Raw genomic sequence first — 27,009 nt, 5'->3', positions numbered from 1 at the left:
TTTCTTCCCCCCTTTTTCTTTTTAACAGCTGTATAAACATTTGCCAAAAAAAAAAAAAGCCATGGGAACAGAGTATGGGTGAAGGGCCATATTTGTAGGAATCTGCTGTTTGCAAAAATATGTCCAGAAAGCCGGCGACACCCCTGTACCCTTTATTCCAGGTGTGCACATCGAATTCCCTGGCCTTGTTAACACTTGCCTTTAACGGCAGTCAGTGCAGAGGGAATGTCATGTGAAGAAGAGCAAAGCTTCGTACATGTGAAACTAACATAACATGGCATCAACATTCTTCAATAAAAATTAAAACAGAAGAGAACAAAGCAAGAGACTAGCACAGCTTCCAGAGTAGGAGAAAGTGGACTTGACTCAGGAGAACTCCTACGTAAGCCTCGTAAGGGGCAGCAGTTAGCACCGTGTATAATTGTGTATTTACTGTTTGTTTGATGGCTTATGTAACGTCTGTCCCCCCGTCCAGCCTAGAAGCTCCGTCTGGGGAGTGCTGTCTCGTTCTGCTTGTCACGACGTGCCCAGTTGCTAGCACAGTGCTTGGCAGACAGCGTGTGCCTGGGAATATTTGTCCCGTGAATGAATACATATCACCTCATGTAGTTGGAATGGCCTGTTCCAATGTGAGTGGATTTTTAAAAACTGCTCAGCTTCTTAGTTTGACATAGGACTGCTTATGTTTTTTCTAGGTAGCTTTCTAGCAAAGCTTTCAGCCTTTTTTTCACACTTAAAAAAAAATCTATGTTTACAGATAACTTAGCTTTCCTCATGAATGGGGTCAACTGTAGGTAATTAGTGACTGTTAGAATGGAAGCAGTAGGAAGAGATTATTCCCTAATACCGTCTTAATGAGAAAGTGGTAAAACTAAAGTGGTCTGTTGTTTGTGGGTTTTTTTGTTACTTGTATCATGATCATCATGTCGTCACTGTCATCAACTAAACAGTCCCTTTTTCAATTTAATTTAATGAGAATGGATCTTTGCAGCCACTGAGACCAAAATGGTTGCTTATTAAAGAAACCACTTCCTTTAACCTAAGTTACACCTCTTTGCACACAATGCAGATGAAAGAGAACTGAGTTCTTAAGGGGGAGGGGGAGAAAGGGGTGCAGACAGGACTGCGTACGACACTCAGGAGGATGAGGCTGGATAGGACTCTAGAATTTGCTGGAGGTGAGGCTTGTATGAGACAAAAGAGGTCAGAAGGAGTGTATTTACAGACTGATGAAACAGTGGTTGATACCAGCTGCATTTCATCAGCAACCCATCATGTTGTCATTGGTCAATGTGTTTTCTACCTGAAACCTTACACTCCCCGCATTGTGAGTATAAAGCCAGAGTTATTCTTAGCCACTCCTTCCTGGCAGAGAGTGAGGAGGTCCCAGAGTTGCCTGCGTCTCTGGCCAATCTGTCTAGAGTAGCTTGTGTGCCTTTTGATCCTCAGGTCTTAAGATGGCTCGAGGGAAAAAGTGAGGATAATGAAAAAGGTCACCAATTCTCTAAGGTAGAGATGAAGCAAACTAAATCCTGCAGAGTTTGGTAAATGAAAAGCACATACGAAGATGCTGTAGGGAGAAATAAACTGTTGGAAGCAAAGATGAAAAGACAGGAAGTGTGTTCTTGAGTTTGAAATGGCTACTTTTCAGAACTTACAGATGATCCAAGGACCCAGGAAAATCCAGGACAGATGTGTGTTTGAGACTCTCATGATGCTGAGTGCCAGGCTGCTTGTGGTCTAGGTTTTGTGTGTTACCCTTCTCTACAGAGGCTTCCTTTAGGGAAGTAGAATGCCTTGCAGACAACTCATTCCGGGGAATCAGAAAGGCTATCATTCAAACACACGATTAGTACAGTGGTAGCAGGGATCAGACTTGGTTAGGGATGTGCTGATATGACAGTGACGTCATTTCATACCTGATGAGCCCTGCGAGGCCAGCAGAGGAACCACTGTTGGTAACAGTGTACACTTGACCACATATACTCCTATTAATACTCTATGTGATACTTTACCATGCTTGCTCCTTTTTGTATGATACTTCATTTGATTCTCCGTTATCCTGAGAAGTAGATACCATTATCTGCTGAAGTTAGGCCAGTGTGAGGCACAGGTAGAAATTGGAGGGCAGGAGCATGGAGAAGCCAAGGAATTTCTTCCCTCTCTCTGCTTTGAGGACCATCTCCTGGAGTAGTTATACCTCATCTGGTTCTAGCTCCTACATGACAGTCCCTTCTTCCATGGGCTGAGCTCCGCATCATCCCACCATGGTTCTGTTTCCTGTTCTTGTCCTTAGAAGCTCCCCACTCCTGAGCTCTACTGTCATCACTACCCTCTCTCAGTCCTGTTAGCTCTACAATGGGAAGAGTTTCAAGCCTTTGCTGGCCTAGGGTAGATTCTTCATTTCCACTTTGACTTTTCTGCTGTTCCAAAGCCTTTGTAACTAGCTCCATATATTCAGTCCTCTGGACTACCAGGCAGTGTTCTGTTTTCTTGACTGGACCCTGAGTGATACATAGTAAACTGATTTTTATTATGTTCAAGGTAGATGCTATTTCCCAGATGACTTGGGAAGGAGTGTCAGGGAGAACAGGTGTATACCTATATTTCTGAAGCCAGAGGAAGGGAGAGACAGAGAGAGAGATTGATTTAGTTCAAGGAATTGGCTTATGTGATTGTGGAGCCTGGCAAGTCTGAAATCAATAGGGTAGGCCATTGAGAAGGACAGGCTGGACACTGAGAGACTTACAGGTGGACCCGAAGCTGTACTCCACAGCTGGGTCTCTTTTGCCTCAAAGAAACTTCAGTTTTGCTGATAAGGCCTTTCAGCGGATTGGATGGGTTTTTTTATCCAGGATAATCACCTTTTTTTTTTTTATCCATCATGGGGGACACTCATGGGCCAGGGCCTGGTCCAAGTGGGTGTAGTTTGGCATTTCCCAGGAAAGGAAGCAGGGCGTGCTGGAGCCCTCAGTGTGTGCTTTGTGGTTCTGGGTGTGTTGGGGAGACTAAGTTCGGGTCCAGATGGAGGGTCAGGCAGAAGATGCCCTCGAATGTTCTGAGCATCAGAGGCAGCTCAGAGGACAGTGGAATATAATGTAATCAACTGATTATAGATTAGACCATATCTACAAATACGTTCACAGCAACACCTTGATTAGTGTTTAATTGAGTAAGTGGATAGCATAACCTAGTCACGTTGACACATAAAACTATCCATCATACTGGAGAAGAGGAAGAAATGGAACAGAGAGCAAACAGACAAACGAGTGATTCACAGTCTGTTTGAAGACACACACACTGGTACAAAAACCAGTATAAGCACAAGTACACTCATAGTAGTGATGGGAGCTTCAACCACCTGGTAGAGTCCTAACCGTGTCTGCGAAGTCTGCAGGTATCTACCTCTTAGGTCACTCCCTTTGAGGCCAATGCCCCATTGTCTAGTAATCTTGGTAATAGCCGAGGGCTCTTGTCTGGTTTCCTGAGCATTCTAGACTCTGCCACCTTCTATCCAATTTGAACTTCCTGCAAAAATTTAGAATCCCTTGAGTAAGTCATTGGCTTCTGCTTCAAGCTATTCTTTCATTAAACAAAACACACACACACACACACACCCGAATACACACAGTAGTTCCCCCCACTTATCCATGGGAGCATCTGTCCCATGACCCCCACTTGATGTCTGAAACTACAGATAGTACCAAACCCTATATAAACTATGTTTTTCCTATAAATATATATGGTAACATTTAATTTAAAAATTAGTCACAGTAAGAGATTAACAACAACTAATAATAAAACAGAACAATTATAACAATATACAGTAATAAAAGTTCTGTGAATGTGGTGTCTCTCTCTCGAAATATCTTATGGCCCTGTAGTCTTATCATATGACACTGTATCCCTCTTCTTCTGATGTGAGATGATAAAACACCCATGTGATGAGATGAAGGGAGGGGAATGATGCAGGCATTGTGACATAGTGTTAGGCTATTATTTGACCCTCTGATGATACTTCAGAAGGAGGGCCATCTGCTTCTGCACTGCAATTGACCACAGGTCACTGAAACCACAAATAAGGAAGAACTACTGTATACACACACACACACACAGCACCTGCTCTATACCAACCTTGTCCTGGGTGTTGGGGATATAACAGTAAACAAGACAGACATTGTCTGTGTTTATGGAGCTTAAAGAGTAGTTCGGACTGGTACATAATCTCTGAGATCTCCTGCAAAGTAAAAATGTGGGCCCCTTGTTTAAAAAGTATTAAGAATTTCAAGACAGCAATAGAAAGCATTAAACTGAGTGTGAGGCGCTCCTAAACATAGGCCTCTTGCCTCTGAAGCTGGCCTAGATTCCGGTGATCTGGCCTTGACCAACTGCCCAACAGAAATAGGCGTTTCTGGTCCTCAACTTCCAATGGGGGTAAAACATGGAGGGAAGCTATTCTGTAACGTGGTCCTCTTCCTCAGGGAGGGGCTTTCCTGCTAGGATATATTACCACCTGGTCTTTCATAGACCATACTGAGCATTTGTTCTATGCTAGGCACTGTGTTAAGTGTTGGGGATGCATCGTCCTTTGTGTATCCATCAATAATAAACAATAGAATATCGTGGCATAATAAACAATATAGCAGAGTTGTGTAAACTGGGTATGGGACTTAAGATCTCTGAACAATAGCTTGCCTAATTTTATAATGAGGATAGTAATGGCATACATCACAGGATTGTTTTAAGGTTAAATGAGATATGCTTATAAAGTAATGCCTGATGTTTGGTAAATACTAAAAAAAAATGTAAGTGTTATTATATAGCAACTTAAATAGACTGAAATTATAAGGAACTATAGCATCAGATGCATAAATACATACTCAGGTACCAACATGGAGGTAGTTTACCATATGTTTAAATGATAACTCAAATTCTTAACAAAGAAAACTCTATCTCAGTGCTGGAATGCTCATTCAATAAAATGGGGGTGTTACCACAGAATGAAGTTGGGGCTGAAGGAGAAGAGTTAAATGAAAACATGCAGCTCATTCTGGTAGGAATAATGCAGAGTCAGGCATGAGGGTTTCATTTGAGGGACAGTGCTAGGGCCAGTCTATAATAAAAAAAAAAAATTATGTCAAGAAAAGCAAAAGGGAATAAGTTGCAAGGTTGGGGTACATGCAGAGGTCCAGGGTGTTGCCCCAGTGGGAAGCCCTGGCTAAGCTCTGGAAGCATCACCTGAACAGCAGCTAATGGGATAGAGCTAGCATCATGAGCTCTGCCTTGGAGATATGTTGTAAGGAATTCCTGCTGCAAGTTGAGAGAGGCACACCGAGAGAGTGGAGCGTGCGGGATGGGAGGGGAGAGAAGTGAAAACAATGCAGATCAGATTCTTGCTGGGGCTGGCATCTCTGCCAGCATCACAGCCAATCGTGTGGCTAGCCAGATGCCCTCCACGCCTTTCTTCTGCCAATCTTCTGCTTCAGCCACCTCACATGGCCAAAAAAACTCAAGGGGTCAGATAGTGTCATGGCACCCAAGCCTGTAGAGGCATGAATTCACGGCTGTGTTACGAGAAACAGGATGGTTCCTAGACACACGTGCAGTATAACCAGGACCTGGAATCTAAACTCGTTGGTAATGGAGCTACAGAAAGACTTCTGATGAGGGCCAGTCCACTGTGCAGGGTCGCAGGGGTCCCTGGTTCAGCTGTTGGTCTGGTCTTTGAGCTCCAGGCACAGGAGAGACAACTCTCCCAAAACTCTTCCGAGGACCTACTTACTGCAAGACTGCCTGGCTTAAATTGCAAGACCGTGGACCAAGAGTATGTTGTAAGCACAGAACATGTGGGTTTCAGGAAGTTAAGTCATGTTTTGTAAAAAATGGTTAATGGTTTTATAACACCTCAGATGGCTGCAGTCTTTCCTGTGTTGTCTCTTTTCCTCTTCAACCAACACTCCTGCCCCATACAACTGGCGACCATTCTCTGGATGCATTATTTCTCTTCCTAAGCTTTGCCTGCGTTACTGCTTTACTCTGGTACCTTCCTCCTCCTCTTCTGTGACCAGGAGAGTCCCAGCTGTCGCTCCAGGACAGATGATGTCTCCTCCATAACTGTCATCTTATGATGCAGGATCAGTGTCTTTCTCCTTGGAGCACACAGGACATTTCCTCTTCCAGCCTTACAGTCTTCCACTGCTTATGTTCCTGAGATGATGAATCCCTCAGATGTAAGGGTGAAATCTTATTCATTTTTTAGTCCCTGAAGCCTGGTCCAGGGCTTGGCTTGTGGTAGGAATTTGGTAAGGACTCCTATGTCATTGAATGAATGGATAGATAACCATCTGGTATTAAAATAGTTGCCATAATATTTTGTAGATTCCACATCTTAAAAATTTTTGTCAACTTCAAACTTGCTGAGTAAATATTCTTAAAGACTGTAGATTATTAAATCAAAGTAAATATAGTCCTTTTATATATGTTTATCCCTATTTTAGAAACATTAAGTAAATGCTTAGTACTTTTGCAAGTGACACCAATGTATGATTAATATCGTGGAAGCCAAAATTTAGATTTTAAAAAAATTCTCCACAGAGTTAGAGCGTTGAACTGTCAGAAGACAGCAATTGAACTGTTCCTAAGTGTAAATTTCTATTACACTTTATAGCATATTTAAATCATTTTAGCCTATTTTGTTTCTTGTAACGCTTGCCAAGGTTACTTTTTTTAGATTTGCTGCTTATTTACTCTTCCTTTCCTGACTTTCGTATATGCCTCCTGCCACCATTCAGTGGCAGTGAGGCACTGAGCAGAGGAACCAGCACATAATTTATGCTATAGAAATGTTTACTGAGGGGCGCCTGGGTGGCTCATTCGGTTGAACGTCTGCCTTCAGCTCAGGCCATGATCCCAGGATCCTGGGATCGAGTCCCACATCAGGCTCCCTGCTCAGTGGGGAGCCTACTTCTCCTCTGCCTGCTGCTCTCCCTGCTTGTGCACTCTCTCTCTCTTTCTCACAAATAAATAAAATCTTAAAAAAAAAAAAAAGAAAGAAATGTTTACTGAATGAATGAATGTGTTCGGAAAGCCTGACAGGAAAAAAAAAATGATGGGAAAGATTTCTTTTCTTCAGAAAGCCACATTTTTTTTAGGTTCTTAATAGTGTACTACATTTACAGTTTTATAAATCTGAAGTTGGATCTCCTATTTAATTAGTATAAAGGTAATTTTATATGAAGCCTGTAATTAAATGCCTTTGCAAAGGTCCAAGGTCATCCAGAAAATGTTCATACCTGGAACAATTTCCACACTGACGTGGTACTACATTCAAATCACTGCCTTCCTATGCCTTGTTTACTGCTGCTGGCTTTCATAGACTGTTCGAATGCCCTTGGAATTTTCCTTGTGGCTCTTTTACTCCAGGAAGGAAGACATCAGCAACAAATAGATAGTGCAAGAGCCTTCTCCTCGGTGCGGTATATGTGTGTACGTGTGATCCAACCAAATGAGTGTCAAGTTGGATATGTAAACAAGCCTACTGGGTGAAGGCAGAAGATACGTCTGTGTTGGGATCGTTGGGTGGCAGCACAGGAAGGATAATCGGGATCTGGGAAATAGAATTTTGTAACTGAACTTATTGTCACTCCTAATAATTTTGGAGTCCTTTTACTTAAAAGAAGAGAATAGATATTGGATGAGTGGCTAGCAGTGAATCCCATAATGGTAAAAAGTGAAATCAACAAAAATCATGAAAATGGTGCATGAATGACTAGCGTTTGGAACAACTATGCAGGAATCAAATGTTCATCGATGTTACATTAGGAAGAAATGGGGGGATATCCCTTAGCAGAGCCCAGCATAGCTCAGAGGTGGACTTGGGCAGACACACCTTTATTCAGGTCAGCTGATTTTAACAGCAAACATTTATCATAGCATCATTGACACTGGCTAAATGGTTAAAAAATAAAGGGCTGTGAGGCAGTATCAGAATGAGTTATGTGGGCCAGGGAATCCCAAAGCAGACTGCATCGGAGTCTCCAGAGAAGTTGCAAAAATAGAGATGTGTAGTCTCTCAATCCCTAGATGCCAGGATTCAGTGGGTTTGGGATTCAAGAATTGGTATTTTCACCAAGTGCCCCAGTGATACTAAGGCAGGAATTCCAAGGGGACTGGTCTTTGGAAATGAGCTCTATAGACATTATAATCATGGTAACGTTAATTAACACTCATTGTAGATGTTCTTGAACAATCGTACACGCCAGACTTATCCAGGGCCTTTGCTATAAGTGCAGGTTCCTGGTACCACCTGTAGCACTTCCGCCCACCCTTCTTTTTTCAACCCCTAGCACTTTTGAATAATTGGGTCTTAGAAGGGGCAGACATTAGAATTTGTACCTCGCAGCCTAGCTGATTCTGATGCAAGCTATCTGCAGACCAAATTTTGAGAAACACTCATTTTTGAAAACTTGATCTTTGCTGGGCACTGTACTATAAGCCATTTATACACAGTATCCGATTCCATCTTCCTAATGGTCTTACGGGAGAGGGACTTTTATTACCCCCATTTTACAGATGAGGAAATTGAAGCGTGGAGAAGATAAGTAACTCATTCAAGATCACACTGCAAATAGCTGAGCTGACTTGCAGACCAGAACTGTCTGACAGCAAGATTTATGATCTTAATACTACATTGCCTCTTTGCTTCCAGGAGGTCAGAGGGAAAAAAAAAAAAAAGAATCTTCCTAGTTGGGGCAGGTTTTATGAAGGCATTTCAACTAAAGTAGGATAAGTGGACTTTGGAATTTGTTATGGGGGTCCTTGGTCACATGACTGTTGAGCTATCTCTAAAATGAATTATTTTTTGCTTTTGTTTGTTTAGTTTTTGAAAATCTGATAAATCCAACTGAAAGCGAACGTGTTGATATTTCTTTCATACAGTAAATAGTGTTACGTGTCTGACGTTATTGAAGAGCTGTAAGACCAGGGCATGACTTTAGAAAATGCTGACATGGTGTTGAGACACTCCCTACGTTTTAATAGTCTTCCTCCTTCAAAGCACCCTTCCTTTCTCCTTTGAAGGAGAAATAAAATGAGAAAATCTCCAAGAAAACCCACAGACACACCCAGTGAGAACAAAACAGAAGATGCCGAAGCAGAGACATTTTTTTTTTAAGAACTCGCTCCTTTTGAATTTAATGATAATGTCAACCGCCTTTCAAAAGATAACTTTTTACCAAGTTATGAATTTCTGCTGCACATCAGCATCCCTATAAAGGGCATGTTTCCTGGGTGTTAGAGAAGGAAAGGCTGTTAGTCAAAGATAGCTTGTTTACCAAACAGGGACTGTAATTGAAAAGGCCCTTTGGAGTTAATGAAAATATAAAATAGCTTTCCCCACCAGACTGAGAAGAGTCTAATTTAATTATCTGTGAGTGTCACAGATTAGAAGCAGCCTTTTATCCATTTCTGAAAGCTGAGTCTGGACAGCTCACTCCTTGTGAAAGGAACAGGGAGTTGGAGCCCCGGGTGGGTGAAGAAAGTCCATGAGAGACACAGAGATCACAGGTGTCTGGGCTCTTTAAACAGTGCTGGATGGTGACAGTGTGCCGTGTTTATCTGGGTATGACTTCCATCGTGCAGAGTTCAGCCAGAGTCTGTGGAAACCCTCTGGACCCCAAGCATTATGCAGGTACCATGGACACCTCACGAAAATATAGAACCAAGAGCCCGTGAGGACAGTCATCCCTCACAAGATGAGAATTTCCAGAGGCTGCATTTTCAAAAGTCAGAAGGAAAAAGTAAGCGGCAGAAATAGGTACCATGTCAGGGGCAGAGGAGTATGATGGAGACCTTTGTCATATGTGAGAGCTGTGTTTCAGAAACTTGGAGAATCCCCAGATCTTGAAGCCACTGTATAGAAATTTCTCCAATAAACTCCACTTTTCCAACAAAGATCACTAACTTACATCGTTCCCTGACCCTTCACTCGATCCCCTGCACTAGATGTCCGCTTTTTTGGTATCCACCTTTCATGTAGAGACAAAGGTGATTTCTTCAAGAGAGCCACCAGCTTGGCCACAGTGAATACACACACACACACACACACACACACACACACACACACACATTTTGAGGATAGAGGCTGCTCTTAGCCAGTCTGTCTCAACAGCTAATACCCCCTGTCATACCTCAGCCTTCAGCTAATTCAGGTCACACTTACACTTCAGCGGAATGTTGGGGCCCTTGAGGAGCACGAGGCCCTCGTGGAAACCCTGCCTGCGAGTTCTGCGAATCCATTTGCCGGGATCATGTCCTTGTGCATTGTGTTTTTCTCAACAAATGGGTGTCATTATTTGATAGCAAGTTGGCGGTCTGTGGGCCATGCCTGGCTTCCGTGGAGGTGTTTTTTCTTGGTCCCCCTTTTTATGATTGTCTATATTAGTCTATCTTGTTTTCTCTATTTACCCATTTTGGGGGTGAGGCGGGGGAAGAGGACACGCTGGAGATATTTAAAGAAGTTCCAGACTTCACATCACTTCACTTCGTATTATTGTTTCTCTGACTTGAATTAGTTGCCAACTGAAGTAAGCAGAATAATGCTCTCCCAAAGATGTTTGAATCCTAACCCTCAGAGCCTATAGACATATTGTCTTACATGGGAAGAAGGACTTTGCAGATGTAATTAAGGATCTCGAGGTGGTGAAAGTACCTTGAATTATGTGGGTGGGCGATTTAATCACCTGGGTCCTTATAAGAGGAGGCAGGAAGGTCAGAGTCAAGAGTAGCTGATGCTGCGACAGAAACAGAGGGTAAAAAGGCAATTTGATGTGGAGTCGTGAGCTAAAGGAATTAGTGAAGCTTCTAGAGACTGGAAAAGGCAAGGAAAATGGATTGTTCCCTAGAGTCTCCAGAAGGCAGCAGACCTGCCAACACCTTGATTTTAGGACTTCTGATTCCCAGAACTGTAAGAGAATAAATACCGCTGTTTTTGTGGTGATTTCTTAGAGCAGCGATCGGAAACCAGTACACGAACTTCTAAAAATAGGGAGAATTCACATTTAAAAAATTCAAATGGGTTCTTTTGAAATACTTCCTTTGGCAATGCTGTGCCTATTATCTTTCCTGGTGATGAATGATTAGCTAATGCTAAAATGAAGCTCCCCCATGAATGTGGTGTGGTTTTTGTTTGTTTGTTTTTGTTTTTAATCTGGCCCTCTGTAGTCTCTAAATTTGTGACTCCTTGTCTAGAAGATTCTGTGGTTAATACAGGCACTGTAACATTGCTGAAAGCATGTGCTTTGAATCTGGTGTTTTCTCAGCCATGAGCTAGAACGGTCAGGAGTGGCTGAACTTCCCAGTGGCTCAAATATCTAGGAAAGTATGGTAGGTACAGATATCCCGATTTCATAGCCTACTGTACTCTGTTATATGTTGCTGAACATAGGATACATGGTTGATTGAGAACTGCACAGCCCATTAAGTTGGTCTTGGAACTGGCAGACATTTGTACTGGAGTGAGCACCACCAGCCAAGACTAGGGTTTACTAAAATAACAAAAACATGCAAATTAAATTTATAGTATGATGGACTATTTCACTGCCTTTAGAAAACAGACCATGTTTCATTTTACTAGCCCTTCAATTGTGCAATGAAGAATAAACATAAGAGACTAATTTTGGCCCAGCTACTCTTTATAAATAGAAATATCCCTCAGTGGAAAGACATATTAAGGGTTATGAGTCATTTACAACTTAGTCTTGAATTACTTTAATCAGATGTGAGACTTAGGGAATAAAGAGCTTTGATTACTCAGAGGAACTTGCACTGAGCTGATGTCTGCCCTGAGTGGAGCCCTGTGTGCCAGGAGGTGGGAAAGAAGGGTGAGGAGTACATTGCCGAGTTGCACAAAGCTAGACCCCGTGCACCCCAGTCCCCGGAAGAAACTACAGCCGAGTCCCCAGCTGTCTTCCCTCCTGCCTTCCCCATCACGTCCCCGCATAGCCCCCCTTTTCCTTTCTTCTGAGAGGCAGCTTTGTGATCTGAAAATATCACAGCTTTGAGGTCGGAAAGGCACATAAGTGGCTTTGTAACTATCATTATGTAACCTTGGCTAGTGCATGACCTCTCTGAGCCACAGTTTCTTCTTCTGTAAAACATAGATAATAAGAAATGCCTCCAGGTGTTGAATGGATTAAGGTTGGGGAAGCATAGCCCCGTGCTGGTATTATTTCCTAAGGCTGCTGTAACGAACTACAACAATCAGACCACAGCAGTGGGTTGTCTCACGGTTCCAGATGTCAGAAACTCACGAGTCAGGCATCAGCAAGGTTCCTTGCTCCTGAGGGCCGTGAGAGAGCATCTGCTCCGTGCTTCTCTTCTCACTTATGCTGCTTCAGCAGACTGGGGCTTGTAAATACATCACTCCTATCTTCGTGTTCACGTGACATTCTCCCTGTTCACATGACATTCTCCCCGTGTCCACATTCCCCTCTTATAAGCACACTAGTCATATCAGTTTCAGGTCTGTTATCGTCCAGTACAATTTTGCCTTCACTGACTACATCTGCCATGACCATCTTCCCAAAATGGTCACATTCTGTGTTATTGGGGGTTCGGACTTCGACATCTGAATTTGGAGGAGCGGGGAGACACCATGTAAGCCACAACCCTGCTCACACACAGTAGGCTCTTAATACACATTTACTCCTTCAGCCTGTCCTCCCTTAATAAAAGAATTCTTTTCCCATGATGTAAGTTTTTCAACCATCAGATTGAAATGACTCAAAATCTAACATGTCACGTTCTCTCTAAACCTTTCTCTCCAAACCTTTTTCTCCTAAGTGCCCCTTCTAACTTACTGCTATTTTTGAGGTCTGAAGATAGAGCAAATCCCAAACAGTTCCGAACTTACTCAGTTATAATTTTGTATAATTTAAGCAGGGCACGGCGTTGAAATTTACTTTTGGACTTTCCTCAGAAAAGGTTGAACTAAGCATACAAGTAAACAAGAAGAAAGGGAATGTTTACAAGTTTAAAAGAACAAACCCATGTGAAGCAGTGTAAGGAATTCATTTTCATAGAAACAGCAGTTCCCCACTTCAAACGGCTGGTGTTGGGACATGTCCAAAAGAAGTCGCCATGTCCTGGGGGGAGTCTCAGGTTGTTCTAAGTTGAGCCCAGGCCCCGAGCAGGGAGGCAGATAAATCTTCTGACTCTAAATAGAATGGTTGGTGAGATAGGCTTCTAGGAGTTGGGGCTCCGTAATGAGAGAAGGAATTGACAGTTTGGGCAAGTCTAGATCCAAGAAGCTGGGTGAAGGAGGTGAAAACAGCTGATGGTCATGGAGCCAGGGTGTCTCTGGAAGGAAGGAGAGAATAAACGGTCTAGTAGTAAAAACTAATGTGGACAGGGGGAAAAACAAAAACAGGCAGAATTATTCAAAATGGGCATGACAAGGGACACACAGCAGAATCCAATTTGGGGGTCCAAGTTCATGGCCAGGTTTTCTTCCAGAATGCTGAGTATTGGGTGGTTCAGAGTAGGATTTGGATAGTGTAACTACACACCCCTTCTCCTTTCTGGGGTTCCCAACTGAGAGTGAGAGGGAATGGTGTACTAATGAAAAAGAAGGAAAAATCCCCATATTTATTAATAGTTAAGCAAGTGCCCAATAAGCCCTAATTAATGCCAAACTCAGATAAATGCCGCATCATATAGAACACGGCCAAAGTGATGTGTCTTGCCTCCCGTGGCATTTTTTGAAGCTAGGATGCTTGCGTATTGAAATGAGTCAATGGTGTGGAGCAAAACGGCCAGTCTGTTCTAGGACCAGTCCAGCATACGTGTTCCCGTCATGCAAATATGATGATTTGCAATGAGGGGGTAGTGACCACAGACACCCACTTGTGATTAATATGACAATGCCTCCTATTTAAAAAGACCCAGTGACAACTCTAGATCTGAACAATTAGAGTCACGGCACCTCTTTCCTTGGAGGGAGAGTTAATGAGATTGAGATAGACAATGGCCAGAATTGGAGTTGTGTTCTCCAGCAAGGTTGTTATTCTGCTTTTCAGAAGGCAGAGAAGAGTGTAGGGTAGAAAATCATCCCCAACTTAACAAGACACAGGCTTGGGTGGCTGGATCTTGTTCTCCCAATTTGTTAGTCCAAAATGATTACGTGTAGCCTGACCTGGAAATGACACAGAGGTACAGAGTAATCCAAGCAGAATCCAACAGTCTTTATGAAGCAAGAAGAGACGTGGGAATCACTTCCTGGAACGTGTCTTAGAATGTGGTCATTCTGAAGAGCTGTCTCATTAGCAGTAAGCAAAGTGAGGCAACACAATCGAAAGGCCAGGTTCACGTGGTTGAAATGCTCTGTGCCTCGATGGGGACTAGACGTTCCTGTGCCTTCTGTCTCCCCTTTCCATGATGCTCTATGACAAGAGAAGATTTAAAACCCTGGCTCTGCACTTATCTCCTTGGACATGTGTCATCTGCCCTAAGGTTGGCTTCATTATGAAATCCTGAGGACCAATGCACCACTTTCAGTAGAGCCATCAAAGGTTTCTGTTAAAGCACATTAGCATCTGACCTTCTGCATACTCAGTAAATAAGGTAACTTTCAAAAAACATACTCCATGTCTGCAAATGTTCAAAGGGAGAAAAAGAAAACTGGAAAACTGTCTGAAAATATAGTGGGTTCTTGCCATTTTTCTTAAGATGAATTTCCTGGCTTTACCCGCCCCTTCCCAACTCATGTCCACTCAGGACCTTAGAATGTGACCTGATTTGGAAATAGGGACTTTGCAGATGTAGTTGAGTTCATACTGGAATCAGGGGGGCTCTAAATCCAGTGGCAGGTATCTTGATGAGAAGGCCACGTGAAGACATGCAGAAAGTCCGTGTGACAGAGATGGGACTGACGCAGCTTCAAGGGACACTGGTGGCTACCAGAAGCTGGAAGAGGCAAGGAAGAATTCTTTCCTAGAGCCTTGAGAGGGAGCATGGTCCTCCCCCCCCCACCCAGGTGATTTATCCAGAACATAAGGACCAGAGTCGTGCTACCCCAACTTGTAGGTTGACTCTAGTGATAGAGTTCTACTTATGAACCCTGAATCTGGGGCTTTATTGTATATGGCTTATAGAATTCCAGAGCCAGCTTCAGAATTTGGCAGGAGGGGACATATTTGAAATTGGAGACTCCTGCTATTGGGAACGTTGGCATGTAAAAATGATACCCTCCCTAAATGTCCCGCAGTCAACCATATTTCTCTTTCCTTATCTTCATTCTGCTTTCTCTAACATTTCTCAGCATTGTCTTGACATCTACCAAACCAGCTGGATTCATTCTGTCTGTTCCCCTGCTGTAAGCCACCCTTGAATTCACCATGTGATCCAGGTGCCAGCAATTTGGGGGTTGTGTGAGATGAGAGAAGCTAATCCAACAGCGAATCCAGGGGAGCTGAGGCTCCCACCGAGCCCTGTTACTCTTGCTGGCTAGTCCCCTTTCCCATTCTCCTCTGCCTTCTCTTCCTTTCCATTCTGCCCTGCGTCCAGGTGTGGGTGTCCCACCTGGCTCCCGCCCACTGGGTCCCGGGGTTGTGCAGGACCAGCTGGAAGGGGGCTGCAGACTGCAACTTGTTAGTGTGTTCCCTGTGTTCCCGTGGCCACATTGAAACTTGTTCCTCTCCTTTTGGTGAAGTGGAGGGGATCTTTATCTGCCTCTCTGAGGGTTGTGCAGGGATTAATTATCTCATGTTTGTAAAGCATTTGGAAGTTGATAACTGCTAATTATTATTACCCTGGTATCTTGTCCTTTGTTCTAAATTCCTAGCAATCTGAAGTGAAAGGACTTAAAAAGTTGCCGAGATAGCCATGATCTCCCAAACAAAAGTTGCGATTGACCTTCTTTCTCCGTGAACTTTTTTTATTCTGCTATTAGTCACTCCTCACATCCAGACCTTCCTCCCTGAGCAGGGTAGCTGGAAGCAGGCATGTGCAGGAGGTGTGTGATGGGGAGAGTTTAACATTTCCAGTATCTGCCATATGGGAAGTGCTTTATATACATTGTTTCATTTAATCCTCATAAAATATGCATAGGGGGCCATTATTGGCATGTTACACATCAGTGAACAAGTGCTTACAGCAGTTAAGAAATCTGTTCAAATCCCTCAGCTGAGAAGTGGCAAAACCAGATTTCGAAGACGTTGCCATTTGGCTCTGAAGCCTCTGAGCGGTCCCTGCCACCCAGTGCTCAAGGAGAAGATAGAAAATAACCATGTTAGGAAGAGCGAGTTGGGGGCGCCTGAGTAGCTCAGTCGTTAAGCGTCTGCCTTTGGCTCAGGGCGTGATCCTGGTGTTCTGGGATCGAGCCCCACATCAGGCTCCTCCGCTGAGAGCCTGCTTCTTCCTCTCCCGCTCCCTCTGCCTGTGTTCCCTCTCTCACTGGCTGTCTCTCTCTCTGTCAAATAAATAAATAAAATCTTTAAAAAAAAAAAAAAAGAGCGAGTTGGCATGAGCGGAGAAAAAGAGATCCATACATTGGGTTTTTTTGCCCTATGAACAGAGTCCACAGAACACAGAAGAGGTAAGAAGGCAAGAGACCTAGTAGGTAAAGCAGTCCCAGCCTAGTAGCATGGAATTTCCAACTGAAGAATATGGTCTGATTTTCAAATCAGAAGGTCGTTAGCGATAACTTTGTCTTACACCATTCTTTTTTATTTTAAGATTTATTTATCGATTTTAGAGAGAGAAGAGAGTGGGGAAGAGGGGTAGAGGGAGAGAGAATCTTAAGCAGACTCCGTGCTGAGCATGGAGCCCAACGGGGAGGGGCTCGATCTCAGGACTCTGAGATCAGGACGCTGAAATCACTACCTGAGCCGAAACCAGGAGTCAGACAATTAACTGACTGCCCCACCCAACTACCCCATCTTACCCCATTCTTTGGCCAGGGAGGACATTAGACCCAAAAAGGCAACTAATTCTTGCCCAAGTTTACTCAGTTCTTTTGTTTGATATACACTTATTCCTATTTTGATGTGGTAATTAGAATATCTAACATTTTTTTAAATTAATGTATAGTCGACATACAATACCATATTAGTTTCAGATGTGTAACATAGTGATTGAACAATTATGTATATTATGAAATTATCATCACAGTAAGTTTAGTTACTATCGGTCACCATACAAAGAATGTATTAATTAATTTCATCATTACAACTTTGCCTAGTATTCTTTTTTTTTTGGAAATATCTACAAAAAAGGTACTGAGAGGTTTGGGTACAACTGTCTCTTTGAGAATAATCTGCAGATTCTAAGTATTTTAGAGAAAACCAAGTCAATAGTTTTCAAACCGTATCCCAGTGGTTGCTAGGAAACTAGCACACCTAAGAGGTGTGGCTGGCGGTAGGACAAAGACATAAAGTCTGGGGTCGCAACCAGGCTGTAACCCCACACAGAGCCTCTTTCAATTGTTCTATATTTTGTTCTTTGACCTGTGGTTTAATCTGATCAGAATGATCAAAGAATTTTAAAAGTTTGAAAGCTGCTGACGTAGATAACTCATGAGCCCCGTCTCAAACAGAGGATTTAATGACTCTACTTCCCTCAGTTTTTTTTTTGATCGAAATAGAATCAACATATAACATTTTGTAAGTTTAAGAGATACAATGTGTTGATTTCCTACATTTATGTCTGCTTCCCTCAGTTGTTACCAGTGACTTCTTTCCACTCTCTCAAATTCTTCTTGTCATTTTGTAAACCTTTTCTCTCGTGCTCTGCCGAAGTGACTAAGGGGACAGGATTCAGCTCACACCAGTTGTGCGTCAGGGTCATTTCAGAATTGTGTGTCTGTTTCTGTGTCTTCCCCTCCGCCGCCTTCATGAGAAACATGATCAGTTCTTGAGACACCAATGTGGCATTTGATGGCAGGAAGCTGGGATCGAGATGGAAGTTGTCACATCTGTTTCAGGAGCCTTGTTTTAATAAAATGTAGACACATCCCAGAATGGTTGCATTCATGCCAGAGAATTTTTGGGTGCCAGAAAATTTGAATTTGTAATGGAAGTTGTCACTGAACAACAGCACAAATACTCCAGCCTTAAAAACAGTGTTCTTGAAAGGCTTTGCAGTGTCAGCTCACGTGGCATAAAGAATGGTTTTAAAAACCTGTTTTCAACGTAATATTTTTCTCCTTGGAAAGTTGGTTGTCCTCATGGGCAAATCTCTAGCTTCAAGCTTTCACATAGTCTTAAAATGAAACCTTTGCACACAGAAGCTGTGGGAAATGCCCACGGAGTATTCTCACAGCACAGTTAACAAACCCATGAAGCACTCTTTAATAAACCACAAAGTGTATTAGGGCTTTAGAATTGCTCATACCTCTGTATACTATTTAACAGGTGGGTGAGTTGGTGATTCCACTGTTAGAAAGGTCTGCATTTCACTTTTGGCATTCACTGTTAAGGCTTATTTTGGAAACTTAATATTGTTTTTGAAGAAGGATGCTTAGTTGTGTTCATATTTAAATGATCGCAGTCAGAGTTAATGGATTAGATCTGACTAGGTAAGTAAGATAGGCACTTTGGGAGGATCATTTGTAGCTTTTCCAGTCTAATTTAATGAACTGGAAAATAATTTACTAAGTGTAATGTAGAAGCTGGAAAAAATTTATTCCAAACCTCCCAAACACTATGTCTTGAGACCATAGCTTGGTTACCTTGTGGGGTCTGGTACATTGCTTTCCGTAACAATTCATTTTGATCTGTTAAGGATGCTCTTGTTCTGTTGGAAAAAGCAATAGGCTAAAACTGGATTTTCTTTTATATGTATCAAGTGCATTATGGGGGAAATAAGTCAGGTAGTCATTCACATTCTAGTATAAATAGCTTTACAGTGGTTTCTTCGTTCTAGAAAGGGAGGGCTTTTTTTTTTTTAAGATTGTATTTATTTGAGAGAGGGAACGAGAGAGAGCATAAGCGGGGGGGGGGGTGGAAGCAGAGGGAGAGGGAGAGGCAGACTTCCCGATGAGCAGGGAGCCTGACATGGGGCTTGATCTTAGGACCCCAGGATCATGACTTGAGCTAAAGGCAGACACTTAACCGACTGAGCCACCCAGATACCCCAAAAGGGAGTTTTTATTTGGAATTGTTGAAAGGGGTGCATGATCATTGTGTAATGGACTCTTCCTGGCAGAACGTTGGAATGGATGGGAAAAGAATGAGTTGAAATTGTTAGCACCAAAGATATTCTTGGTTTTCCTTATATTTCTTATTCCCCAGGAAAGTCCATACTTTGTCATATTGTTGCCATTTCCAAAGAATTCCTTTTGACAAGTTAGAAACCAGTGAGTCTGCTACAATTTTCCCACCCTATGGTTCACTGAGGGCCTTACCATCTGCCAGGTATTATGCTAAGCACACTACATACACTGTCTCCATTTAGTTAGTTAGTTAGTTAAAGTAGGCTCTTCTTCCAACTTGGGGCTTAAATTTACCACCCTGAGATGAAGAGTCACATGCTCTACTGACTGAGCCAGCCAGGTGCCCCGGGTACCATCTCATTTAATCTCCACTCTAGCATTATGAGGTGCATGCTACTTAACGGGCTCTAAATGGTGCTTACTCTGCCCTGTCATGAGCACTTTAGACATTTTAACTCAACCTTCACCATAATCCTCTGGTATAGGTACTGTTATTTCCCTATTTTACAGGTAGAGAAACTGACATACAAAGAGATGAGCTGACTTGGCTGAAATTCTGCAGCTAGTACATTGAGTAGCTATGATTCGTGTTTAGGCATTCTGGCTCCAGAGACAATACTCTTAACCGCTGTTGTATGCGACATTATCCTTATCGGTGAGGAAATAGAAGGACGGAGAATAATAACTCTCCCAAAGTCACCCGGGCAATAAATAATGGAGCAGGGACTTCGATTCAGGCAGAGCATAAAACTACATAACCTGCAAGGCTCACCCCTTCCGCCATCCTGCACATCTTCTCTGCTTTTATCATTCAGTCTTAGAGCCACTTCAATACAGATGTCACTGTGGCACTTAGGAAAAGTAATGATAAGACTAGAAATGGAAGAAATTAGCTTTATCATTTATTCAGCTTACTGCCTAGCTTAATTTTGAATAGATTTTGGATTGTGGTTTGTCATGAAAGGGTTGAATCTTCACTGAATTGCCAGAGTCAAAGGTGACTATGACCTCATCTAACGCAGTGGTTCTTAATCTTTAATGAGCCACCAGAGATCTTGCTAAAATGCAGATTTTGATTCAGTAGGTCTAGGACGGGCCTGAGATTCTGCATTCCTACCAGGCTCCCACGTGATGCTAATGCTCCTGGAACATGATCCATGCTTTGAGTCGCAAGGCGAACATACTGAGTGTTTCCACACTGAGCGTAAAGATTTATTGTGGGGCCCAGAGTTCACCTTGGAAGGAGGGAATTTTCATAGATGGGAGAACACATATAGACTTTGGGGTGATCAACACCAGGCTGAGGCGGGGGTGGCTCATGAGATAAGCCCTGAGCTGCCTGACTCCCAGGATTGGAAGGGAACTCGAGGGTCACCTGCTCCAAACATCCAACTTGATGTTTGAATTCTCTCACATCCCTGCCACGTCATTTCACCCCCAGAGTTAGGGAATTTTCTGTGCCGAGTGGAACTAAGAGAATTTTAAGATGGTGCCTGAGTCGCAGAGACAGTCTAAATGAAGGACTATGATGTCTCCTCCCTCTCTAGACGGACAGTTGCCTCCATAGTACATTTTCAGAGCCTTTGAGTATTTCTTCAGAAGCTTCAAACCTTACTGTTTCATGATAAAAACAATGTTCTCTACCAGAGAACCATCTGGGAGTGTGTGTTCCCCCGAGCATCTGTATCCCCTCTGAAATAATGATTTCAATGCTGACTGGCAGGTGAGAAACAGTGACAGACGTTTGGCAGCTGGGCTGCTTCTTGGCTGTGCTGATGATCCACGCCAAGGCCCTTGAGAAAACATATTTTCCAGAATCAAGGATCCTGCAACCATGAATGGTTTCTTCTCATTTTGAATTCACAACCTGAACTCAAGGCTCCTATTGTTAGGTCTTCTGATTGGGGGGTAATGCCAGCTTCTCCTTTCCAGGCCCTCCTCCTTCAGGCTGTGACTTGACAGCGTCCTGCTTTCTGTTCCAGGTGCCTGGGGAGAGCAAGAAGCAGTGGAAGCCAGTGCTGGTCGTACTGACCGAGAAGGACCTTTTAATGTACGACAGCATGCCGCGGAGCAAGGAAGCCTGGTTCAGCCCAGTTCACACATACCCTCTTCTTGCCACCAGGTAGCCTTGGCCTTGTGTTTGAGTGTGATGTATTCGCTGTTTGAAACTGTTCTGGTCAACTACAAGTATTTCAGCATATTATATTTCTGCTTTCTGTTGTGTCAGGAGCTGAGAGCTCCTCCAGAATGTAGCCACATGTTTCCATCCAGGTAGATGAATTAGCATTTGTGGCCCAGCGTGGAGCAACACACTGAGAACAAAGTGCTTCTCCATCATGAAGGAACGGTGACATCTGGGAGATGGTCCACACCCCGTCACCTTCCCGGGTCTCCACCCCAGTTCCTTCGAGAGGAACTATGCCCATGTGTTTACAATCTTGGAATTCAGATAGAATCGTCAAGCAAGGGTCTTCACCTGTGGCACAGAGATTGTCATCTGTGTACTATGACTGTGCTCTTTAGTTTGCTCAGCACAAGAGACCCCATAATAAGTTCTTCCTCGGTTGTGTGGTGCTTCCTGTGGAAATGGGGCTGCCAGGGTCTGTTTCTTAGGACCTTCAGTCCATGTTTATTGTTCATGTGACATATTATCTTAATGCATCGTGTGCTTATCCTCTTTGTGAAGGTCTGTATTCTGAGCACAAAAGTGCATCAGACCTGAGTCTTGATCCGAGTAGTTGACAGCTCCCAGACCAGGCTCCTGTTGCCAGCTCTTGGTGTATGCGCTTTATGATAACAGACACAGTTTTCATTACTCCTCTACCCCTCTCTCTTTACCTAGAAGGTCATCACGCTAACGCAGTGTTTATGGCCTCCCTGGCATCATGCTTGGTGATATGGGGCCCTAAAATATCTGTGGAATGAGTCACTGCAGTGTGGGACAAACTCTGGAGGAGTTTGGTCCAACAGACAGGGAGTGTAGTGGACAGAGGTTTTGGGGCATCTGTCCCGAGAAAGAGATAGAAACAAGATGGGTTCTCCTTTCTGAAGGAACTGAGGTGCCAGACAGGTTATAGCCAAGGCTTAGGTGCTGGGAAGAGAATGAGACCCAGGAGCAGAACAAGAGGAGACATGAGATTAAAATGGCGGTGGTGTGTGGAGCTGAAACTCCTTTCAAAGCCCTCTTACTTCCACTTGTAGTGATTATGGAGAACAGCAAGGGTGACCTGAAGAAGGCAATTATTGGCCCCAAAGGGGAATAGAGGAGGCCTTCAGGGGTCAGGGACCACACCTAGATCATTTAGATATTAATAAAATAAATAAAATAAAACAGTAATTTAATTTTTGAGTATCCCAAGCCTGAAAATCTTTGGCAGGATAGCTATGAAAGCGCTATTGACGTTTACAATAAAATCTCTCTAATCAGAATCCAAACATCCTAATACGTTCATGTGGCGCTTCAGTCTGTGTCTTGGGATCCATTCAAATTCAGCCCAACCTCCATCACATTCCACGGCCCTCACCTGCGGGCACTGATGTGCAAATTCTGAGACATTCTCATAACTGGAACCAAAGAAAGATCAGACCATAATCACTGTCTTCCAGGTACTAAGAGAAATTGGACTCATCATGCCTCTTAGAGTGATTTTCAGGAACAAAAGTCTACGTAGGGTCAAGTTTCTAGGTAACTCTCAGGAAACTTGAGAACAAAATTTACAAGCCTCATGCACAACTTTCTCCTCCTAGTTTCTGAGCATTCGGACATGGAGGCTACCTTTTTATTCATGCATGCATGCATTCGGGACTTTAAAAATTCAGCGCCTCAGTCTATACTAGCCACATTTCAGGTACTCGGTAGTTCTGATTAGTGGCTACCAAGTTGGACAACACAGGTCTAGAACATACACATCATCACAGAAAGTTCTATTGGACAGTACCACCCTCGAGCATAAAGGACTAGCTCCAAATTGGTCCTGATTCGGGCAAGTGACTGGACTGATCTGCTCCAATAGCAGTTTGTCCAAAGCTCAGGCTGCCTGGATGGGAGGTCCTCTTGCAGGCTCTTCAGGCCGTCTACACAGCAGGTCGTCAGTGGCTCCGGGGGAGGGGTGCCCAGGAGCAGCAAATGGCATCTGAGTAGGTTTGGGTAGGGCACCAAAAGTAACTGTGACAGGCTCAGGGGCGCTCTGTCCAGCTGCTCTGGGCTGTGAGCAGAGCACGTGAGCAGCCAGAAACCACGAGCCTTCATCTGCTATGGAAATGAAAGCGGAAACCCTTTCAGTGCGAACCGAGCTTGTTTAGAACAAGGTGCATGATAAGAAATCGGTGCCGACCGTCTAAACCTAAAGGAGATGCAGTGGCGGTACTTGACCTCCCAGTTTACTGCCTCTCCCCCACATCGCCCAGCCTTACCACTGGGCTGCAGAATAAGAAGGTGGTGGATGTGTGTATGAGCCCTATGAGCAGTGGTAAACTGAGGCTCATTCATGCCCCTGATCCCCCGCTGCGAGCCCGGGAGGACGTCCGAGGTGTTCCAGCAGCCCTTCTTACTTCGTCCCCCTCGAGCTGGTAGCTAACTTGCCGCCAGCTGCTGAGCCCCAGAATGGAAATGTGGGAGCTGGACTTTCCATCTTAGTTTTCCTCCCTCCAGAAGAGTGCTTCCCCGGGCTAATCACTCTGCCTCCCTCTTTCGGGGCCCTCATCCGTAGGATGCAGCGGTGAAATGCTGCTGTCACTCCAAAGCCTAGTGCAGATCAACTTTGGGGAAAGAGTTTTCTAACTGACCCTTTGGCTTGTGCAGCGTGGTCATCTTCCGTCCACTGCCCTGTAGATGTGCCTAAGACAGAGATTTTGGGAAAGCGAAGAGAAAACAAGGGAAACGACCCCTCCCTTCTCCAGAATCCCGTAATTAGACAGGGGAGACACAGTCCTTGTGTGGCTCCAGGCTATGGAGCTGGGTTCCTTCCCTGCAGTTGAAGACAGAGGCCATTCTATCCTGGCAGACAAAGCTGGCTGTTTGAGATGGCAGGCTGGGCTGAGCTGCTCGCTTCTGGCAGAGAATGCACTGACAGAGGTGGTAGAAGTCAGAGGGAAACTCTGGATCCTTCCATTACTCAAGTTACCCCAGGCTTCCACTGGCTGCTTCCCCGGCCACGTGTTTAAGTTCATCAAGTGACTCGTTTCCGTGCTCTGTGTTCCGTATGGTCACATACAGCAGTGTCCTGCCTATGTGAGCACTTAGGCACATAGCCGATCAAGTAGCAGGATTTGTCTTTGAGTGCATTTTTCTAAAGAAGGGGACTCATGACTTTGTAAAACTTCTTTTTAAAACCTTTTGTTAAAGTATGATTTATAGGGGCGCCTGGGTGGCTCAGAGGGTTAAGCATCCAACTTTGGTTTCGGCGCAGGTCATGATCTCAGGGTCGTGGGATGAAGCCCTACATCCAGTCCCACGTTGAGCCCAGCACTGAGCCCCTTGTTTGGCTCCAAGCTCAGCACAGAGTTTGCTGGAGATGATTTCCCTCTCCCTCCCCCCGATCCTCCCCCTACTTATGTGGTCTCTCTCGCTCTCTAAAATAAAATCTTTTTTTAAAAAAGTGTGATTTATAAATAATAATATACACAGATCTAAAATGTACAGTTGAACTGATTTTTATTTATGGCTATAGAGGCTACATCTTCTGAAATTTTATTATAGGTGTCTACTAATTAATCATGCTGAGTGACATTATCAAGAAGGCCGTGGTGGTACTGTTTGCAAATAGGCCCAGGTGCTAATCAACCAGTGGCTGACCTTCGTGGAGGAAGCCTAGATCCAGGCCGGCTGCTTTACATGGGTTCTATCCTATTTTGCAAAACATGCCCTATTTAAGAATCACCTGGCTGTTTACTAAAGAGGCCGGTTCTGGGGACCCTACCCTGGAGATTCTGGCTCAGTAGGCCCGGTTCTGGAGTCAGGAGTTGTGTTCTCCACAAGCATCGGGCAGATGTCGTCCTCAGGGTGACCACATTTAGCCCCCACAACCCTGTAAGGTATAGGTTTTATTCCTGTTTCACAGATAAGTAAACTGAGGAAGTAAGAGGATAAGTCATAAGCTAGTAAGAGATAGACCTGAGATTCTGAGCGCACCTATTTTTTTTTTAAAGATGTTATTTATTCGTTTGACACAGAGAGAGAGAAAGAGAGAGAGAAGGAGCAGGGGGAGGGGCAGAGGGAGAAACAGGCTCCCCGATGAACAGGGAGCCTGACATGGGGCTTGATCCCAGGACCCTGGGATCATGACATGAGCTGAAGGCAGACGCTTAACCCACTGAGCCACCCAGATGTTCCGAGCGGAATGTACCTTTTTTCACCACTGTTCTCTGCAGCCTCCTGAAAGAACATGTTCTTACTCCCTGGAGTTTTAGTGACTCTGAATTTGTTGAGTAGAGCATATAGATCTTTCCTTCGCTCTCCTGACAACTTAATCATACAATAGGTAGCCACCCAGATCACACCACGGAGTGAGGACAGGGCCGTGGGTGCCATCAGAGACCTAGACTTTCTACCCATGGCTGTGACCAGGGGTTCTCAAAATGGGCACGAGCACTACCTGGGAACGGTTAGGCGTGCTGATGCTCCACCCCGTAGACCGGTGGAATCAGGCACTGGAGGTGGGCCCCAGCCTCTCTGGGTTTACAAGCCCTCCAGGTGTTTCTGAACCAGGCTACAGTTCGAGAACCTCTGGTTTGAGAGACTCTGCTCTGCGGCCTCTCACAATCCCAGGGTTCACGGTCAGAGGGACATGTCACAGCAAGGACTTGGGTCGTGCTTCCCCGTGGTCCTTCAGAAGCACTGTTTTGCCTCATGTTGTGACAACCACCGATGAAGTCGTTCAAAGGCTGTCCTGGATCTGGTGCTCACGGAGTCATCAGAAGCTCCTAAAATGTGCTGTTTGGTTGCCCTGCTTTTTCGCTTAACATGATCTTACGGGAATTTTCCGCTGATACTTTCTACTCTATCTTAGCTTTATTTTACTGCCTGCATGGCGTTCCATTGCATGGATGCTCTGGGGCAGAGATTCTGGAAGCTTACAGTATGGCTCCAAATCCCAGCTACTTACCAGCTTTGGAAACTGGGCCAAATTTTGTAATCTCTTACTGCCTCGTGTCCCTCGTCTGTAATGGGCATAACATTTGTACCTACCTGATAAGGTGGTTATAAGGTTACATTAGATAACGTAAAGTGCGTAGGGGAGTGCTTGGTGTGGTAAGTGCTAAATAAATTTCGTTATTATCACTCTTCTTTTTTAACCTTTTCTGTATTTTGGGGTTTAATAGTCATTGGCCACATTTGAAAAACAACTTCATCACACTGGAAACTTGGGAGCAACTGAAATGCACAGGTTATCACTAGAGCACCTTGGGAGAAATCTTTTAAAGCCCATCTTGTCAGCAAAAAATAAAAATAAATAAGCAGAAAGCCTGAAAAACCATCTCCTTAAAAAATAAAAACAACAGCTTTATTTGCTGGTGGAGAGGAAAGATCACAGTATTGGATTTGACAGCCCAGGGTTCACATTCCAGGTTTGCCCAGTCAAGCCCCATAGTTTGCAGGTTGTGTGACCTTGAGCAAATCATGTCACCTCTCGGATCGTCTTTCCTCACCTGGAAAGTAGGATCAGAATGTCCACTGCAGAGTGAGGATGAAAATGACAGAATGACAACTGTGTCAGTCCGTTCAGAGTAGCTGAACCAACAGATAATTCTTCTCTCAAATTTTTGGAGGCTAATGAGTCTAAGACCATATTGCCAAGGGTGTT

At 44.0% G+C, this 27,009-nt stretch overlaps 1 protein-coding gene across 1 annotated transcript in view; it reads left to right on the top strand.

The window, feature by feature from the left end:
* Positions 1-27,009, top strand: part of SNTB1 (syntrophin beta 1) — a 275,358-nt gene that overhangs the window by 223,652 nt on the left and 24,697 nt on the right. Inside the window, exon 7 of the mRNA XM_034668570.1 lies at positions 21,190-21,329. Coding sequence (XP_034524461.1) covers positions 21,190-21,329 — 140 coding nt within the window. The remainder of the gene's footprint in view (positions 1-21,189; positions 21,330-27,009) is intronic.

The sequence above is a fragment of the Ailuropoda melanoleuca genome, chromosome 9 (assembly GCF_002007445.2).
Source record: "Ailuropoda melanoleuca isolate Jingjing chromosome 9, ASM200744v2, whole genome shotgun sequence".
Lineage (NCBI taxonomy): Eukaryota > Metazoa > Chordata > Mammalia > Carnivora > Ursidae > Ailuropoda > Ailuropoda melanoleuca.
This window is presented reverse-complemented; position numbering and strand designations above follow the sequence as displayed.